We start from the raw sequence: 21,854 nt of genomic DNA on the forward strand, positions 1-21,854 counted from the left end.
AAATGTTTCTTTTTACAGAATAAATGTAATTGTGGAAAGGTTATAGGGACTAGAAAAGTGGAACTCGGTAATCTTGGGTTTTTAGGGTCGTTAAAAACGAACACGACGTCAAAATTTCAAAATTCGAAATAGCGAATCCAACATAGTGGACGGAAAATGTAAAAATTGATTCGGTTAGCTTCAAATTTGTTACTCGGGGGTTTTCGGGGTCGCTAAAAACGAATCTCACGTCGTATGGTGCTCTGAAAATATAAAAATTAATCCAAGTGGTTCATATTACATCAGCCATTTTGAATTTCGATAATTTCTCAGATTTGACCCGATTTTTTAAATCAGTGATCTCGAGAACCCTTATTTACCCAGTTTCAAAGAATTTGACTGCAGGGAAAAATGAATGCTGTTGCAAAGGGTTGACGAGTTGATTCTAGTACCTCTATTCATTATATACCCAGCTGAATATCGAAAAGAAGTACTCAAACAAATATTGATCATTTTATAAACTACGTCTTAATTTTTCTTGAATTGTCTTGTCAGTTCTATATTAAAAAAAAAAAAATTGGTCTCCCATTCTTTCAATTTTTTCCTTCACGCACAAAAGAAAAAAAAAAAAAAGTATAAAAAATTACCATCGCGATCATTTTGACTTTTAGCGTGTATCCAACATCGCGGTAACGTTCATGACCTAAATTTGCCGAGGCATAGGGCACTCGCATTATAAAACGTGTATACAGTGTATTATGAAACGGAGGTAAATAGCTGCCCTCAAATTTCTTGCAAATCAATCACCATTACGCCTTCGTGTCAAGATTGTTATACGCGGTTGCGTAACCTACCGTAAGATGCTGCATTGCGCTTTGAGGAGAAAAGGAAAGAAAGAATGAGGGTGGGAGAGTGGGAGAGAGAGAGAGAGAGAGAGAGAGAGAGAGAGAGAGAGAGAGAGAGGGGCGCCTCTGTCGCCTTGCAGCATTGTCGGGGTTTCCAGGTTGCGTAACTGCATTGATAAAATTGGCCCTGATGTAGAAGGTCAAAGCCTGTCGGACTTCGCTAGGGTAGGTTGACGATAATTCGTTGAACGCCGGAATTTCTTTCACCGCGAACGTCGTTTACGAAATATATAGAAGTCGCAAAATTGTGCAGAAAGTAGGAAAAGAAAAAATTTAAAAAAAAATTACAAAAAAAAATTAAAAAAAAAAACCACCACCTTATTATTGTTGCAAAGAATTTTATGTACTTTTTGTAAAGAATTAAACCCTTGCTAAATCTCGGGAAAGCTTCCGAGATTCCCGGAGTCCGTATAGCACAATCCGTGAAAACTTTTCTCTCAACGTCGAGGGTAAAATAAACGTGAAAGCCAATTCCTCTGCGCATTTTACAGGAACGGCTCTTGGGTATATGTATATAAACCTGGACGTTATTTAAAATTTATCCAGGGATTTTCGCGTCTTCGCGTATAAACTCTAATCGGTGTAAAAATGTCAGAAAATGTTGCTGTTGACACGGCAGCGATTCGTTGTAAAAAAAAAAAAAAGTTACAGTCGATTTTACGACAAAGTTCAATTTAATACAAATATTTTGGATAATTTTCGCGCGAGCGAATGATTCAATATTATTTTCTGATGTCGGTATGATTTTTGAAAAATAAAAATAACTAACGTACTGCTCGAAATGTGAAATTGTTGTTTTATAGGCCTTAGCTGATTTGTGCCGATGTTGAAAATTTCTCATCAGGTTCAGACAGCTGTGAAAATCCGGCCGAAACAGTTCTAAGTAACATTTTCTGTTCATATTTGATTAATTTTTCACACTGTGGTAATTTTTTTTTTAATCTATATTTTTATTATATTTTAGATTTTCTTCGTCGAATATTTACGCGTTTTATAGAAAGAAAGAGTTGAAAAATATATTTTGTTATTAAAAGCATTTCCAAACGATTGTTATTATTTTCGAGTTGTTCAATCTTATAAGAATCTGATTATACCCAATATTTTCAAACATCGTCGTCCATTCTCCATATTAAAAAAACCTTTATCGTCAAGTTCGAATGATTGTAAAAGGTATAAAAAAAAAAAAACATTGATACACGTCAGTACAAATTTGTTATCATATCTGTTCGAACTAAATTAAAAAAAAAATTCATCCCCAGATTTTATCACTCACCCGAATCGGAAATTAATCACCGTATTAATTAACTTGATAGCGCCGACAATCATTTATTAATTATAATATATTACAAGCTGCACGGACGTTTTTTTCGCCTATTCGTGTGCGTTTATCATTAGTCTAAAAGCTGCTAATGATTGCCTCGGACCCCTTTCACCCCCTCGATTCTCGCCCTTATTCCGTATCCTCTTGAGGCACCGGAAATGCTGGGCCAAGATAACGCCGCGGCTAAAATTGGAGCTAAAGGTCAGTTTGCCCAATTTAGACGCTCTATGGCGCCTCTCTGGTGTCTCTGGCGCCTTCTTCATACCACCGTATAACCCTGATATTTTCAACCATTTATACCTATTCGCTTACGGAAAATTTCTCATTCATTCAAACCATGAATAATGAATACACTTTCAATATCAATGATATCGCGTCAATTCCAATGGTTCACTTGGCACGAATGAGAAATATCTTTCTATCATTACTGCAAAGTTTATTTACGATTCCATATATATATATATATATGCATAATAATAGGTGCCTATATATACAATATATTAATCAAATTTATTTATCGAATGCATTTGCGTTTCATTTACATTGCTTAAAAGTTTGTTTATCAATTTATTTTCCCACGACGTTGCAATAATATCAGAATAAATTTCCGAATCTTCTCTCTTGGTCCCTGAAAAATGTACTCTCGGGCTTTCTCGTTATTTTAATTCGCTTCCCGTCAGGCTTCAGAGGGGAAGAATTCGCAAAGTAAACACACGGCGAATATTATACCCACGTATACACATACATACAAGTTTATTAGCTCGTTTCGTCTGCCGTTTATACACGAAACTGAAATCTGGTCTCGCAATTTTTTTCCCTCGAAAAGAAATACACATAATACACAAACCAAAGTCTACAGAGAGCGACCATGCACTGTTCGGTGAATCTTCATCATCCGCTCCCATTTATTATTATTATTATTACTCTCGGAATATCGATAAATTTTAAAACGTTTTACACAGCTGTCGATACTGCAGCGTTTTTTTTTTTTTATTTTATTTTATTTTTTTGATCTTCACATCATGATTTGTTTCGATAGTAATCGGTGTGCTTGACGCGTGTTTTTTTATGAAGCAAGTGTTAAATAATATGCAATACATGCACGTTGTTCATCTCTTACGTCAAGATTATCATCAGCCTCGCAACGAGCGACAAAGACTATCGGACGACAATTGCTCTCAGCCACACCAGTTACATCCGCATGCGAGGGGTCATCATTACATTAATCGCTCATCACTTTTTACGCAGAACAGATTTCAACATTGCCCAAAGTTTCGAAATATATCGTATGATTTCAAAGATTTCAATAGATGTCAATATTAAAGATTTTCATAAGACTTCAATAGATTGCGAGGGATTTCATAAAATTTAAATGGTTTTCAATAGATTTACAAAATATTTCGTATTACGTAAGCATTTCAAGGATTTTATGTGATTTCAAAATCTCTTGACGATTTTAGCACATGATTTTACAAAGATTTTCATGAATAGAAACGTTCTCACAACATTTCACAAGATTTCATACAAAACTTCACAATAAATTTCCCCGGAAATACCCAAAAAGATTTAACAGGATTTCATGTGATTTTTAGGACATCAAAATTCAAGATTTCTTATGATTTTACAATATTTTGTTAGATTTCTTAATACGAGTATATCATTAAAATTTGAGTAATTTCCGATGATTGTACAAGATTCTTGTGAGATTTCAAACTAGTTTCAAAACTCATAACGTAAATACATAGATTTTCACCGTTGATGCGAGAGAGGAATAAAAACAAAAGGAAAAACGGTGAAAAGCCAAGAAGATTAGCAACGGTAAGGTGGAAAAGCATCGCATACATATACATATGTATATATATAGGTATACAAGGGGATGAAAACAAAAAATCATAGAAAACCGCGATGAAAAATTCTTCGTCAGGGAATTTCGACCGTGCAAAAGTTTTTCCAACAAGCGCAGCTGCAAGTATTGCGGACACGTTTTAATCAAGGTGCCGCTGGTTCGGTGCATGGCATGCAGATGTAAGGTATCTCGTACATGGTGCACGGGTATCTAAGAATATTGCAAGGTTCGGATATCTAGCGGAAAATCTCTCCTGCTTCCTCTTCGAGTGCGAGAGAAAGACAAAGAGGAAGGGGGAGAAAAGAGAGAGAGAGAGAGAGAGAGAGAGAGAGGGGGGGAGAGAGTGGCGGTTTCCGTTTATTGATTCCGCGGGGCCGCAGAGTCTCTGTATATACGCGACGTGGGACACGCCACTGCATAGGAAAGGATATCAAGCGGTGGTATGTTCGTCGACGACGACGATTACGTAAACCGTTGAAATTTTACTTTCGTGCTTTTTGGTCTGCTCGCGTGTCGTCGGGCGAAAGAGGAAGGGAGAAAGAGAGAGAGAGAGAGAAGGGAAAGAAAATGCCAAGCGGGGGTCGCTGCAGAGGGAGAAACGAGAAAACGAGAAACATCGATCATTTTATTGGCTCGCGAAGGCTTTTTCTCGTATAAAGTATGGCTTATATATATACAATTTTTTTTTTTTTTCTTTTTTTTTTCGTCATCCCCGGAACGTTTCCCAGTTTGAGTTTTACCCTTCTTATAATCTTCTTATCGTTATTACAACGTAATTTTACACCGTTGCGATTTAGAGAATAAGAATTTTTCGACATTATTTAAGAACGTTACGGTGTATAGAATATCAAATTTCCACCAGCGTTCGTTTCAAAGCGTCGAATTTTACGGGGTGGAAATTGGATGGTGGCAAGAATGCGGAAAGATCAGAAAATATATATATATATATATATATATAAGGGTCACATTATAGAATCTTTTCAAAGACGTGAATATAATATATTTCATAGTATCCCAAAGTTTGGCAAGTCATAATATATATCGGCAAACAAAAACGAAGCCAAAAAAATCTCTCGCCGTTCAAGACGGAAAAGAATGATTGAAATCGTGAATTTGAACAGCGGGAGCTCTACTGGATCGCAAAGAAAAGGCTGTGGAACCACCGAAGCTGCATTGCGTTTGAAATTTTGCCAAGACCCGGTGCCTCGGACTATATATATATATATATATATATTATATAAGGCAAAAGTTGAAAGAGATGACAATCATGGAGTCAGGGTGGCCTCCGGCTAGCTAAGTGTACTGAGTTTGACCTTGGAACTCTAATTAAGAATGCACGTGGCGTAAAGTCGAGTAAAAAATGTTAAGAAACAACGGTTTGAATGGTGCACCTTGAGATAAAATATCAATAACAACGTCCCTATCGTCCGAAAAATTCTCAAGCCAGAAAATGGTAAAACAATGTAATTTCTCTGCTCGTGAAATTGTTAATACAACCAAGCTGTTCACAGTTGAAATTCAGTAGCTCAAAATCTTTTCCTGTATTAATGTAACTTTTCTAATTATGATGTAACTGAAATAGTTTTAGTGTGACTTTTTGTATCACGTTTGTGTTTGATCACGTTTTACACCCGGTCGTATGTCGAATCCTTCCGCTTCCGGTGCTCTTAACATGACGCACCCAGTTGATGTTCAATCCCTTTTGCCACTCTAATATAACTCCGCTTTAATCTTGGTCGGTGATTTTGGTAATCGGTAAAAACTACGCACCTGGAAATCTTATCGGTTGATTCAGCGATAGCTTATATTTGAATTGCGATAGCGAGGAAGTGAGCTCACGGATAAATAACCGATCGTTAAATTATATCTAAAATCTACAGCGAAACGATAAGGCAATTTCAACGACCACAGCTGTTCAGTTGGGGGATCGAGAAGCATTCGGTAACGAGAGGAAACGTCGAAATTTGGCAGATTGAGCCTCTCACTGTGCATGTTGCGAGCTTTTTTGCGAGATCAAGCTTCAATCGTCAAAGGCGTCTTACGGATGTTGAGTAAATAATGCTTTTTATTTACCGGCTGAGCAGGAGTCGATAAGCAATCAGAGTTCTGGATACAGATTCCGTTATCGACGCTTAGCCAAGAGAGTAACCTTTTTCTAAAATATTCGAGGGTGGGAAATATCCTCGTTTTGTCTGACGTTATCGATCATAGGATCATTCCGTTGCTTTACTTTACGGGCAATTTGCTCTGCCTTGCCATAGTTTCAATCCTCTTTGGACAAAATCCCTCGGAATTGCTCTCTGCCCTATCATAGTTTCAACCCTCATCAAGCAAAATCCCGGAATTGCATTAGCGACACTCGTACGTCATCGAGTAAGATCGAGGGATTTTGCCCGAAGAAGTCTGAAACTATGGTGAGGCGGAGCAAATTACCAGTAAGGTAGAACTACGAAATGATCCGACGGCTAATAAATTAAGCCAGAGTGGAGATATCCCACCTTCCAACATCCTAGAAAAAAGGTTCGTGTCTTGGCTTAGTGTCGGTAACGAAATCTATCTCCAGAACTGTCACTGCGTATTTACTAGCAGGTCTCAAACGGTTGATTCAGGGATTCGAGACGCCTCGACAATTTTTTATTGTCAACTGACCGACAACTGAATATTACAACGAATCATCGTAACAATATAATTTCAATTCGCCAGTCGATGCACGGGAGTTTTAAATCTCATACCTCGTTACGATCAAGTTGGTTTTTGATATGGTATTTAAATTTTTTCACCTTCTACGTGCAAATCTCTAGAAAATCAGAATAAATGGTCGTATGTGCAAAATAAGAAAAGCCGAAATTTGCGATAGTTAAAAGAAAATTAAAAATCGATTGCACGAGTTTTTGGAACCATTTTTTTTCGTCTCGAGCCGAACATTTGAGCCGATTTGATTATGCGACGAGATTATATAGTACATTGTGTATTGTATCTAAAGCAGAATTGAAAATTTAAGAATAATCAAGTTGAGCGATGCATTAAACGTTTCTCGCGTCGAGAAGATCGTTAAAGAAAATTGAATACAGCGGTAATGGCAGAAGATGAAAGAGATCGAGCGACGTCGAGCGCTTTTCATTCTGTCCTATAAAAAAATGTATAATTGCATTTATAAGACGACGGGGAATTTAAGGAAAAGCTCGTAAACCAAGCTTTTGTGTACAGCGCCTTGTATATATATATATATACACTTGAAAAACGAGACGTTTCGAGATTGGCTTGTGTTAATCCCAACAAACAACTTCGCGCAATTATTATTCAAAATTATGTAAATAAAGCATAAACAACTTTTTGCCTCGTTTCATTATCATGGTGCTTCAGCGTCTCGACACCAAAAACTAAGACATCCACGCAAAGCCATTAATTGTATTTTCTAAAAAAACTTCGTTACAATTTTGTGCGTAGAATTATAGTATAAAACGTGCAGAGTTGTCGAAAGTTACTAAAAATATTCATAAACGAAGATTAATTAAATGGTGTCCAGTCAATGTAATCAGACTTATTTTCAATTATTACAATTGCAATAACAATTCATTTGAAAACTATAAAATATTGTTAAATTAATCAAAGTAATGATGAATTTCTTCGCAAAAATATGAATTATTTGAAACATATTGCGGAGTTATTAATGTAAGAAAAATTACTAACTTGATTCAAGCAATTTGACTTTGTCTCAAGTCCTACATCGATCTTAATTAGGAAAAATTGCCAGTCGGCGAATTAGCTCGAAGTAATTTGAATCGACCCACAAGTCCTCTGATGATCAGGATTTCCGAAGACGAATTAGACCCATCGGGCCAATAACTTTGTAGGTTGGTTAATTAACGAAACGTTGGATGTACGAAACGTACAGTACAATCAAAGAGTTTTTAAGGCAGAAATATGATAGAACGATGGTTTGAAAGTGCAACTGAAGTTCTTGGAGTCGAATTTAATTGAAACAATGTTTCCTGAGAATAGAAAAATTTTAAAAACACCATAAATTTCAGCTACAAATGCCGGATTTTGCCAAATCTGATTTTATAAATTTGTAGAAAATTCATTCACGAACAAAATAATCGATACTCGATAAAAATCGGTCAAACGATGCTGTTTCTTCAAATTTAGAGATGACTCGATAATGGGATCTCTTCAAAGTCGTCAATAATTATACCATTCCAATTGAAATTTACCGTTCTGTTAATTAACTTATCTATTTTTTTGTCAACAGACTATTTCTTCGACAAAACTTAAACTCGGTTAACTTCAGTTTCGTACCTTCAAACCTTCGTTACACGATAATAATTCTGTCTTTGCACATCTTTGACTGGACTGTACCTTCCCTACATCCTTAATCCATCAGAGGGCCGAAGTTTGCAACTTCGTTTCAACCTCAAACGCGTATAAATTCTTCCATACCATATCGATTATCGTTAGCTACACGACGGTTGCACATAGAATAATTGTTCATCGCATACCCATGATAATGTATACGTTATAGATGTACAGAGACTCGGTGAAAATGTTTCGTGCGTTCATTGATCGTCGGTTGCATCGGTGCATCGAAGGCACTTCAAATATGCCGCAGCCCTGAATGCATTCGTCGTCGACTTTACAGTTTTTCAACTTTGTTTTCCGACCGAATGAATTATTATTGTTTTTGCCATTATTAATACTATTATTATTGTTATTGTTAGTATTATTATTAGCGCTCTACAAATTTTACCATTTAATTTCTTCGTTAAAAACATTATAAAATGCAACAATTATTATTCGGCCCAACGATCGCGAAGATGAAGATGCTGATTTATTCGTGTATCGCTGGATGTGATATTTGCATAATCGTAATAACAGTTTCGATAGCTACGTATTGATGAAAGTTTTATTTTTTTAAACTTTTTGACAAACTGCGAATCTTCATGGAAGATTAAAATCTGTAATTTCACAGCCTTAGGAATTTTATCACAGATTATAATAATACGTTTTGAGGGAAAAAAAAACATCGTCATTGTTATTATCATCGATTTTATGTGATTTCCTGATATATTAACACGTGATACAGATAGGTGTACATTTTTTTTTTTTTTTTTCTTTAAATTGTATAAAAAATATTTGAAAATCATTACGCAACGAAATAAATTATATATATATACATATTGAAATTAAATATAAAAATCATGTGCAGAATAGAATTTCATTGTATCATTAAACGTTTTTCAATTAAAAATCACTGGATTGTAAATCGAACAGCAACTTTTTTTTCTTCTTGAAACATACGAAATAATATAAATCCAAGAAGGCATAAAAAAAAAAAAAAAATCGCTCGTAACACGAGACTTGGATTGACATATTTAAAATTTCACGCTAATCGGAAAAGTGTGCCCATAAATAAACTATTACATCGATAAAACCGTTAAACAGTATCAAATAGAATTTCTAACAGAAATCTCTCACAATAACTGTAATGTAAAGTACAAAAACAACAAATCACAAACTTCAATGTGTATGAATTTGTGTTTGAAAATATCGAAAAAAAAAATAAAATTCTTTTTTTCAATAATTCGAAATCTCATAATAACTATCAAATTTATCTACGACTATCGTTCTTGCATAATTATTTCTGTTATGTATCACACGTGTATATTACGCAGATATGTGTTATCGTTAATGCAGCCAGTTGTCGTTAAAGTTGTAGCCATATAATATATCCAGTATCTCGTCTGCTCGCTGCAGGGTTGAAGATAATCATCATAGAACACGTAGGTGCTTTAAAACGCGCAAAAAGAACCTTCGCTCGTCGTCAGAGACTTTGGCCAAGGTTCGCACGTAAATAAAACTAACGTTACAAAATGTGCACGAGAGGCGGTTTGTCCAAGAAAATTTTTACGCTCTGCAATCAGTGTGTATCGCGTTTCATGCTAATAAACTTACTCCCTGTTTTATGAATACTCATATATATATATATATATATATATATACGCTCAACACGCTGCATCCTGCATGTTGCACAACAATTATGCGATACGTCGATTTTAGGTACATGCATGTATATATTAGGTGTTTCAGTATAAGAAAATTTTGATTTCGCTCGTACCCTGAAAAGCTTGTTTTGGACAAAAAATAAAAAAAAAAAAAAAACCATGAAAAGTTATTTTGGATCTTAAAAAGAGTATCCGTGGAGTACGAGCTCGATTTTTTTTTTATGGAAAAGAGTCACAAAATGGGATTGTGTAAAATGAAAATGTACCGAATGTTGTCAAGTTGAAAATCGTTCAATTGATTAAAGATAGAGAGGTTTCAGAAATAGTTTCAATGCGAATTGAAATTAACGAGAAATATTCGACGGCACTTCTTGAAAAAGAAGTGAGTCATTTTGTTACAAAGAAAAAAAAAAAAAAAAATCGTTTCTCCTCTTTGAGCTATTCGACTTGGAGTTCGATTTTTTTGACGTAGGTCCTGAGTTATGGATAACACACAAAAGCTTCAATGACATAGCGGAAAGAGGTGTCGCATTAGCGGAAGAGTTTAATTTACCGTTGACAAAGGATGAAGATCAGGCGCAATAAATTATTGCAAGCCGTGAAAAAGCACGACCGAACCAAAGGGGAGGTTAAAATCGACTTTTGTCAGAAAATGAATACAATGTTATTTATTATAACAGAAATTATCGTTGCTCTCAGTCATATCCTCTATAATCCAACGTTTATCGCGGTCGAATTTTTTTTTTTTTTTGGCCCGATAATAAGGAAAAATCGTCCAAACAGGTCAAATTAATCGATCGTTAACTATTTTTTACACAAAAATCGCATTTTGCGACTTTTTTCCATAACCAATCAAGCTGATATTCCGTGGAAACTTTTTTCAAGAAAAGATGAAAAAAGAAAAAAAAAAAAAAAAAAAACAGGCGCGAACGTTGAAACGACAGAAACACAAATTCAAAAAAAAATGTGAAAAATCAATTGAACGCGATCTTCCACATAGCGTAGAACGCTCATGTTGTTACAGAATCTTTCTTTTGATCCAAACAAATTTTTTACGGGTTGCCACAGTGGAAAATCGCAAGTTATTTTTTTCGGAAACACCCTAATATATCTCGTATGTATATACATATATATATATAACTACAAATTAACGATTCGTGATTACTTCTCCGACACATTACAAGACATACGTATGTATACAGGTATATTGTTTTCTTTTAATGCCAAAATGAAGTTTCTTATCTGACTACGAACGAGTTACTTTTCTTCCCTTTATTACCTGCTTTTAAACCTTCGGTATGGTTTACGTGATTGGATTTTATATTCATTTTATGCTCATAACCGTCAACGGCAAATCGCAATTTATCGTAACTTTTATACCTCTGTGCTTGAATAGCCCATGAATTCTATAGAACAGAGCCTAGAACAGTGTAAAATGTAAGAATACGAAGGACAACTCAGAGTGACATAAACTTGTAATATACCGTATGTCGCAAGTACAAACGGAACGGGGTGACAAATTTTTTCTATCATACTGCACAATAGCAATATTTTTTTGCCTGGATTTGAATTTACAAATTTCAAGCTTGGATACGTTGCGCGGTATAATTCTCACTCAAATTTTCGCTCCGACACTCATTTTACGCCAAAAAAGAAAAAAACAAAAAAAAAAAAAAAAAAAAAAAAAAACGTGAACCATTCGTTTACAAAACATTAATTTCGAGTTCAGGCGTAACGTTGAGTTCGTTAATTTTGCACGCTTTTTCTTTACAATCTAGATGAATTGCAAAATGAATAAAAATATTCAGAATTCACAGTTCAATTGATATTTAGACCGATATATAAATATGAAAAAATTACGTGACGACATTTTTTTTTTTCTTTTCATTTTTGTATCACATCTCGTATACCTCTTATAATCTGTACATAAAAATATATCCATATAATATACCTAGCTACATATGACCTCTTAGTGGTACAATTATTTTCCAGATTATTACAAGACGTATACAAGACGTGAGAAAAAAAGTAAGATAATAAAAAAAAAAAAAAAAAGAAATGTAGTCTCGTAACTTTTTTTCATGCATGTTGGTACAAACTTATTTTCCGGCTCTGCGAATACGTGACACGGTGTCTTTCCCTGTTCTATTCTGTCCCCCTCCAGTTTCTCGCTGTCAGATATGAAATATGCATTCGTAGCACTTTACGTTTCGTTATGATACGCCGTGTGCACACCTATAGATATAACACGTGACGTGGGTAACCTGCGTGTCCGAAATGGAAGTATATATATATATATATATATATATATATATATATATATATACATGTATATACTTGTATGAATATATGTATATACACATATATATATATACGTGTCCATATAGGTATATAAATAAACGTATAACCGCGGAATATTGCACACGTTTTTGAAATATTAGCGTACCGAAGCTTGAAGTAATCATTTATGCAGTTATTTTTTCAACACGAACGCTGAGTCGCATAATTCGCTCTTCGACTTTTGTAATTTCAGAAGAATTCTCCGACCCCGAATTATAAAGTGTACAATAATGTATTTTTTTGCGAAATTCGAACCAAGAACTTTTTCACTATTTCTCACTTATTAAATATTTTCAAATCTATACGCAACTAATATTTGTTGATTGGACACGAAGATTTTTAAGATATTTCTGCGAAATAAAAGATGTGTGAAAAACAAAAAAGTAGAAACCAAAACATCAAGTTAAATTCTATAAAGTGGCAAAGACGAAATGTAGCAATAATTTGACTGATTTTAAACTATGATATTCGAAGTAATCGTTACATTATTTTCCAGCGATAATTCAGCTCGAAGTGAAAGAGTTGATGAAAAATTTGAATCCAACGACTGATCGTTATATTTTTTAGAAGTCTGTTGATTCTATTTTAAAAAGTTCGTTAGCAAGCGAGGCCTTCCGATTTACGATAAACTTTTTTCCTCGATATTCGCCTTGAAATAAAACAATGAGTAGAAAGTAAATGGCGCTCGAGTCTATTATCAAATTTACAGTATACCTACTGCACACATGCAATGTGTTATTATATATTGTATAAATATACAACCATGTGACGTAAGTCACGTATCTGCAAGTGTTCTGAATATTAAATAAAGTCACGTACGTCGAACGCATTGTTCTACTTATATTAAGGATGTTTTTTAACGCCCTCGCGTATTTTCTAAACGTACCGAAAATCGTTAACCGACAACGAAAAGTAAACAAATCCGAACCATTTTCCAACGTCCATCATCCTCAAGCTGTTTCCGGAATTTTTATAAATTTTCAAATATCGGGGTAATCGCACGGATTCCGAAACGATGTGAGCAAAAATTTTTACACCGTTTCAAAATATGAGAGCAGCTGCGGATCGAAAGGGGAAAATTAAAAAAAAAAAAAAAAAAAACAAAAAACAAATTACAACCGTTTCTCTGAACTTTTGCACACTGTATTCTTGTTTGTTCAACTTTGTTGTGAATTCGGATGAAACGGAAGGTTGTATGTGGAAACAACTTGAAATATTACGAATAATATCCTGCGAACAGAATTCCAAAACGAGCGAACGAAGCCGATCGTGCTGCGAGATTTATATCTCGGAGGCACGATTACGCGATGATAATTGTATCACAAGCAATCAATATTAAGGCTGACTTTGTTCAAATTACATCTACAAGAATATCGAACCAGATGTTCAGATATACGACGACCACTCGGCTCGAAAATTACTCTCCAGACACGCAATTTGCCACTCTTAATAGCAATTTGGCGTGCGCGTTGTTCCCCGATCCCTACAATTATTTAACCTTACTTTAATTCTTTTGTTTAACCGTCAACTTCGTACCGTGTTTGAATAATTAGTTTTTGATCTACACATACGTCACATCCACATGTGTACACCAGGTTGTCGCAGAAACCAAAAACGTACGTTGGGTCGAAGATCGCGGTCGCATGATTTTTCACTTTTTCTACAAATATTTTTGAATTTGCGAAGAAACACGTTGTAGCCCTAAAATTATTATTTTATTCCTCACTTTTATATTAAATTCAAAGATCACGATCAGAACCTTTCTTTTAACCTGAACAAACGTTTTAGGGGATGCCATGGTGGAAAATTGCAAATTATTATTTTTTCAGAAACAGTCTGATGTATATTTATATCGAATATATAATTAACCGTTTTCGGTTGGGTGTATTATTATTATTTTTATTTTATTTTTTTACTTTTCATTTTAAAGTTTACCAATTCAGTTGAAGGCAATTTTCATCGCAACGTGAATAATCATGACTAACGATCAGTTAATCAGAATACACAAAAATTTTTATGGTGAGAAGAATTTAGATATTATTTTTAAAAAATCCGTTCGAACTTAGTTATTGATTTCAGTAAAAAATCGTTTTCAATATTAATTTTATTAATCTTGATGACACAGGTGAGCAAATATTGAAAATGTGAGATCAAATTTCTCTTCGATCAGCTTGAAAAAAAAATAAACATAAACCGTTTACCCGTCATCGGGCGTACCTAAATAAAGCTGCGAAAACCGAAACCTCGTTTTCTTTCCTTTTTTCTCCAACATTTTTTTAACTCTCAGTTCACGTATTACTAACGAATTTGATTTTCGAATTTTCTTTTCTTTCTCTCTCCCGCTCTCGCTCTCTCTTTTCACCATCTTTCTGTCTTGGATAATTTTTTTTCGTACTTTACATTTTTCCGGCAACTATTGCGATTATAAATCGACGTTGGCGAAACAATAAATTGATGCCAAGGCCTTGTTTGAGTAGGAAAAAAAAAAAAAAAAAAAAAAAAAAAACAAGCAGCAAAACTTAGCAAACTAAACAAAAAGATTTAATATTACAACAACCAGCAAAGCTACGGAGTTTAACGCTAAATAGTCATTTCGAAACACATTTCCTTACGATTTGTGAAATATTCTCTATACGTGCTGATTTTTGCAATAATTTTCTAGTCACCGCAGAAGAGGTAACATTTTTCTCGGCTTTCTTCACAACCGTCGTTACGCGCAAGTAGTAAAAACAAACAATGCACCTGCTCGTCTCAAACCAAAGAAATTAAGTGCAGCGATTAGCTATCGCGGGTTTACTCTCAAGACTTACCGCACAGATATTTACACTCGTAAATGAAATATTAGCTCAAGGCTGCGTTACTTGCGCAGTTTAAACGTGAAGATTTTCACTCACCTCTGCTACAGCGGGCTGGGATATTTCGTTGGAATTTTCAGGGTTCGATAACGCCAGGATAAGCAAAGCCAAGACCCCCGCAAAGAGGATGGCGCGGCGTGCACCCGCCAAAACATTACGCCTCGTCATCTTGTCGCCTCGTTGAGAATACCTCCTGTACTCATACCGAACTGAAAATCACGAGGGGTGGAAAAAATGCGTGGTTAATTTGGCTGATTTTGACGTGAAAGCGGTCTGAGAACATTCAAGTGGGAGCCCACGAAACTTTTTTACTTTTCTACATTTTGCCGTTCAAATAACTCGAAAACCGTCGGAGTGTTGAAATTTAAACTCTGGTCGGTTCAGAGCTGAAAAAAACTGCGTTGATCGAAACCAAAATCATGAAAATCCGTTGATCTACTCTCCAGATATGATCGGTTTTTTTTTTTTTTCTTTATTTTTTGTTCTCAACAGAATAACTTAAAAAATGTTAAATCAATCATACGTAAAATCTGATCAGTTCTATGTTAAAAAGAAAAGCTTCCAGATCGAGACGAAAATCATCAAATTCCTTTGATCCACTTTCCAGATATCATCGTTTTTTTTTCTTCATTTGTTGTTCTTAATTACAATGACTTCAAAACTATTACGCTAATCAGATCCAAAATCTGTGATTAGTTCTAAGTTAAGTAAAGCCGCGTATATTGAGATCAAAATCGTGTAAATCCGTTCATTTGTTGTTCAAATATCGCCAGACGTAAATTAAACATGTTCGTCTCTCGGTCTGGGAGCGCTATTTTGTTATAAACATATTAAACAGATTTTGACTTTGTGTATTCGTATCGCATTTTGATTTTTGCTATTGATGGAGAGAATAACCATAAAGCAGGCAAAGAACTGAAGAACAGGGAATTCGAAATTTCGCGATACAATTATCAGACCTTTTACATTCTTACCTTCAAAGTTCCGTTTTCTCGACGTCCTGATGGACCTACAGCAACACCGTGCTCATATTCAAGATTTATATCGTGCCAGTTTATTAAAAAAACCCCTTCGCTTAGACTGTACTTTATTATGTTTGTTTAACACAACTTTTGTCCACTTATATTCACCGACAGACAAAAAATTATCTCTATAAAAGTCAGAGAAGAGAGATACAAAGAAGTAGAGCAAATCTATGAGAATTTGACATTTGTATTATTTTTTTTTTTCTTTTTTTTTATTCTTACGAATCTCAACAACAATCGATGTTCTTATTGCAGGGATAATTCGTCGACCGTATAACGGAAGGAACTAATCGAGACTCGTGATATCAGAAATATCCAAGCTTTCGATCGTGGCGTTATAAGATTGTACAAGCGATCTTAAATTCGCCTGTTTAATCTCTCATTGATACCTTATCTGACCAATTCTTCCGCATGCTTTTCTCTCACGATCGATAATGCAATAAACAATTCCAGATGTGGGTGATAATATTCCGATAACTCGATTATACTTATATATTTCGGAAATTAATTAGGCTGATATCGGATTGTTTAATACGATCAGGGGACGGAATGAATACCCGTTCGCATTACTGATTTGCCATTCGCTGCATGGTGGTGAATAGAATCTACCTTCCGAATTTGAGAACAACGAAACGTGACGTAATAAATAATACAATATAAGAAATAATTACGATATTCGAGAAATTCGAACGTCGGTTATTTTAATTGTACGTTTAGTCGGTTAACACACAAAACCAAAAAAGTTGCGGGTTTTGAATTTTTCGGGTTAAAGTAAAAGGCGTGTTCTAATTTAGTGATTCGATTTTCAAAGCGGCTGTACGAATTTCATTTTATCGTTAAAATTGGTCGAACTTTCGAGACGAAATTACAAACCTACGTATGAATTTTTGATCCGACCTTCTGGCGCGTAAAAAATAGACTGCGCGTGTGAGTTGGAATTGACGTTTAATTTTTTTTTTTCTCTCTCTCTCTCCTTTTTTCAACCCACCATGCGATAAACCAACTCTGTAAACGAATCGAGGCAAGTCGAAGCAGCTGTGTCGACGTCTATATACGCTGTTCCGGAATCGACATAGACATTGCATACCTCTACATACGATTCAATAAAGTAAGGATTCATTCTGCGATAAATTAATTCACTCGTTACGTCATCTCTCGAAATTGTTTTTCAACCAAGAATAATAATTTCTTTTTCCGTTTGAGATTAATACGTGTACAAAAGCGGGAACAGATCGATCAATGACACGTTTGTATCGGCCATGACGAAGTCGCGAACATATCTGACTATTCGAAAACGTTTATCAAAGCCGTATAATTGTGTCGTAGCAACAATTGCCATTGGAAACAAAGACACCGTATTTATAGTTGAAAACTTTTATCTCCGAAATTTCACACAGAGTTGAAACAATTTATTCTCTGTATACATCGCTCGAATGTGTGATCAGGTGATTGTGACATGTGTGCTGCTCATAATTAATCGACCGGAATTGAAACAAACAGCCGGTTTTAATACTTGTAGGAGGTCATTCACGTACGTTGCGTATAAATACGGGCCTTTTAATTTCACGCACAGCGATGAGCCACTGTCGCCGCTTCCTCAAGGCTTCAACAACCGGACGGTTTATACGTGCGTGCAAAACGCCTCTGTTTTTCGTAAAATTTTTATTGCCTTATCGCACCTGAACAAGGAATCCAAACTCCGATCCGATATCCGAACACCTGATTACATAATCTGGTTGACGCTTGTTACGCGTAATTTGGTTCTCGATTTTAGCGCTGTATATTGTTCTGTATATTTCACAATAATTATACACTTTTGTCCGCTGACAACGAGTGACATGGGCGCGAAGCTGCGAATCTGGGCCATTTCGTGCAAGCATGACAAACGTTAATCGTCATTTATTATCAGCCCGAATTTTCTTCTCATTTTAATCCAAAAAGTTCAATCGATAATTTTGAAAATAAATCTCAAACATACCGTGTTTACAGATGACCGTAATTTTTCGAATCCATTCCACAAAGTTGAAACAATCGTTTTCTTCCACTCGTTTTAACGATTTCGCAAATATTTTTTATCAATCATTCGATTTTATTTATTCGCGATTTTTCCCTAGTGAAAAGGATAATTGACCGACACTCGAGTAAAAATTAATATTCCTCTCGATTATATTCTACGACAAAGATGAAAATTATGCGAAAATTTGAGTCCGACATAAGTTTAAAATTTATCGCTCTGCGGATCTGCTGAATTATTAACGGTGTGAAAAATCAGCCGTTTTTCGGAACCGGAAACAAAACGGCAAGATTATTTATGCGGGTGCGTGATTTCGGAAAAAATACCGAGTAGACAATTTTTTCTTGAGGGTTGACACAGTGCGGGTGTGTTTTTTTTTTTTTTTTTTTTTATACAGAAAATATACTGTACCGTATATATGTACAAACCGTTACATAAATATCGGTTTATTATCAGCAGCACGCGAGTTTCGATGACCATTTCAGATTCCGCGCGTATGTGTTTTACACATATGTTACACGTATGTACATAGAAGGATATTCGAGAATTGACGACCGTCCGGTGTCAGTTTATCTTTGGCATCATGCTGTAATAACTGTCAAACAAATCAACCGTTCCACTCTCTCGAACGCTGTTACAGTTATATCGTTAGCTGGTTCGAACTATGTTGACACTGACAATTAAACTAGGAAACAAAATTCAGAAACACAGTTCAGTCGAGGTGAAGATAATTAGGCGTACCAAAAGTCGTTCGTATTAGTAAAACATATCTCCGCTCGCAAGTGAAATTCTCTTTAATTTATCAAGTGAATATTCGATATTTTGCTAAACACGAGTGTACAATAAATGTTTGATATTGATATTTGCATCGACAGCGGAGATCGAGTTTGTCATTCGACGAGGCTGAAGTTGGTAACGTTGACTGAACGATGCGATCAGGAGAAAAAATTTTGGCGATTTTGGGATAACTTTCAAGGAGTTGGCTTATCGGAATCGGTTTATATTTTTAGTCGAGGAAATAAAGCACTAAAAACGGCCCAACTGTCGATTTTTTGAGCAGTAAGACGGATTTTAATGCGGTTTTTTGCATTCGATTCGTAAGAGCGCCTACAAACTTTGTGAACTAAATTGATTAATTAATTTTTTGAAAATGCATTATGGCATTAATAATATGCATTTTGCAAGTGCACTTCCAAGAGACACTAAATAAAAAATTTGCAACTCGGTAAATATTAATGGAAATGAGTCCAGTTTTGCTACTCGGGGGTTTTTGGGGTCGCTGAACACGAATATCGCCACGGCAACCGTCTCCGAGGTACCTGGTGCCCAGGGTGGACAGTATCAACGTCTTCTCCTAGAGTTTTGGCGAAAATTGTGATCGAATTTGTCGAAACTCGTTGCTCGGGGGTTTTTGGGGTCACTGAATACGAATATCGATACGGCAACCGTCTCCGAGGTACGTGGTGCCCAGGGTGAACGTTTCAACGTCTTTTTCTGGAATTATCTTGAGTATTATCATTTTTACCTCAATTAAAGTATATTGTTCTTAATTATTTATTGAAATATTATAAGAATTGTGTAGATTGTGGTGACAAGAAGTATAGACTTTGTCTTCTGCAGTTAATTTTTTATTTAGTGTCTCTTGGAAGTGCACTTGCAAAATGCATATTATTAATGCCATAATGCATTTTCAAAAAATGAATTAATCAATTTAGTTCACAAAGTTTGTAGGCGCTCTTACGAAGCGAATGCAAAAAACCGAATTAAAATCCGTCTTACTGCTCAAAAAATCGACAGTCCATTGCTTTATTTCCTCGACTATTTGTTTACGATGGTTTACCGAATTCCGGAAAGCCACAAATGTGCGAATTACCGATTTCCTTTCCCAAACATGCATCGTTACAGTAACGTTACTAAATTCACCCTCATGCCATTCGATGAAGTATCTTGTAGTCGTCAAAGACGATCTTGATTTCCGCACCCCGTTTTGTCGATACTCTTCTCCCTTCGTCGATGTCACGATTATAATTCCCTGTACAATAGTTCCGACAGTGAGTGACGCGCGTCATTGACGCTAATTAACAGCCTAAAGATTGACACGAATTCGAAATTCGAATCAGTCGTGGAGTTCGGGAACCAAGAACGATACCGACTGTAGCTTTTGCATGGCTAACTACCACGTGGGTCCAAGCAACCGGAAGCCCGGAGTAACCCAGACTATCAGACATCCGGAGCTGATCCGAGAGTCGTGAAAGACTGTTTTATCACCACCCAGAGTAAACCGTAAACTTGTAAAAATCTTCCGTTCGTCTGTTTTGAAGATCGGGACTCCGTTTACGATTCGGCAGGCTTTTGCTGATGCAACGCAGATTTCAGTCGCCCAACCACACACACACACATTCGAAATCTAGAGAACCCGGTGAATTACTGCCTCTGGATCAGAAACTGTTCACTTTCAAAGATGGAACCAACAAAACCATTCCCTCTCTATTTGACTATTCGATAATTGCATGCCTGCAACAACCAACGAAAGCGGTCAGCAGCTAGTTCAATGATCTTTCAGGCAACTGTTCGACGTCATTCAACAGAGAACGACACGTCCGTCACCAACGACGTCGGTTGCACACTTCAAACATGTTGGTCCGACACACCAAACTACCTTCGAACCTACCACACCAGCACAGCCTGCTGACCACCCTAACAGCTACTTCTAACGTAGTTCGATCAGCTTCAACGACTCATTTACGAAGCTGAATCCCGAACCCAATGATCCTCTACCATGAACCAACGGTGAGGGGCATCGCTCACTACCTTGGAACAGAGGCACCTTTTTCATCCTACTGTACCGAAAACTTCACATCCCTGTCTTCAATCTTCTCCTTTTTCTTCGGTGTCCTACTCTGCCTCGGAGTGTTCGGAATCTTGGGGTCTTGTTTCGAGGTTGCGGTGACCACCGGAAGGCGAAGGGTTAAAAATTCAGGGCTCGGGTCTACGGATCGACACTTGCACGTGTCGCTCGACGCGTTGTTCGGTCAGAGCGCGAGGCCAACGTTCACGACGACACCCCCGACATGACTGAGACTACGAGGCGAGGGGCGCTTAAACCTGGCCTGCAACCGACCTCGAGAACGCTCTTGCGGGTCGATCTCACGGATTAAATGCTTTCTCGCGCAAGCGCCCGCTCACTGAGCATCGTTTTGCAACATGGCGACGACCCGGTTCATCGGTCACGAACTAGGCGCGTGGGTCACGCGGATTCAACTGTAGTATGGTACCTAGACCATGGACTGGGAGGTTGGAGCGCACAAATTTTCCAAGCCTTTTTGCTCATCCGTTACCGGAGATAGCTCACTGGAGGAAATCGGATCGTCGAGTTTCATCAGGCGAGTCCGTTGCTTGGGGCGACAAAAGTTGAAAAAGATAAATTGCGGAATACCCGTATGAATATGGGTACATTGTGAAAAATTTCATTTGTTGTAGTAACTAGAAAAATAGTTAAACAAGGCTTTGACGTCAATTTATCGGTGCACAAGCATTAAATTTTCGCAACAGTTGCAAGAAAATATC

The 21,854-nt window shown here is 36.3% G+C and overlaps 2 protein-coding genes across 9 annotated transcripts in view; one reads left to right on the forward strand and one right to left on the reverse strand.

The window, feature by feature from the left end:
- Positions 1-21,854, forward strand: part of LOC107219229 — a 43,176-nt gene that overhangs the window by 11,404 nt on the left and 9,918 nt on the right. The window lies entirely within an intron of this gene.
- LOC107219231 (carbohydrate sulfotransferase 11) overlaps positions 1-21,854 on the reverse strand; it is a 36,261-nt gene that overhangs the window by 7,658 nt on the left and 6,749 nt on the right. Inside the window, exons 1-3 of one of the 7 annotated variants that reach the window (XM_046733443.1) lie at positions 21,134-21,373; positions 16,223-16,398; positions 15,288-15,457 (exon numbers count right to left, since the gene is read on the reverse strand). In XM_046733443.1, the coding sequence (XP_046589399.1) occupies positions 15,288-15,416 (129 nt within the window). In that variant the 5' untranslated portion in view covers positions 15,417-15,457; positions 16,223-16,398; positions 21,134-21,373. Of the gene's footprint in view, positions 1-15,287; positions 15,458-16,222; positions 16,442-20,946; positions 21,374-21,854 lie in introns of those variants that run through there. The other 6 variants (XM_046733388.1, XM_015657385.2, XM_046733278.1 and 3 more) reach the window with 6 other exon arrangements.

Source organism: Neodiprion lecontei, chromosome 1 (assembly GCF_021901455.1).
Source record: "Neodiprion lecontei isolate iyNeoLeco1 chromosome 1, iyNeoLeco1.1, whole genome shotgun sequence".
In the NCBI taxonomy this organism is placed as follows: domain Eukaryota; kingdom Metazoa; phylum Arthropoda; class Insecta; order Hymenoptera; family Diprionidae; genus Neodiprion; species Neodiprion lecontei.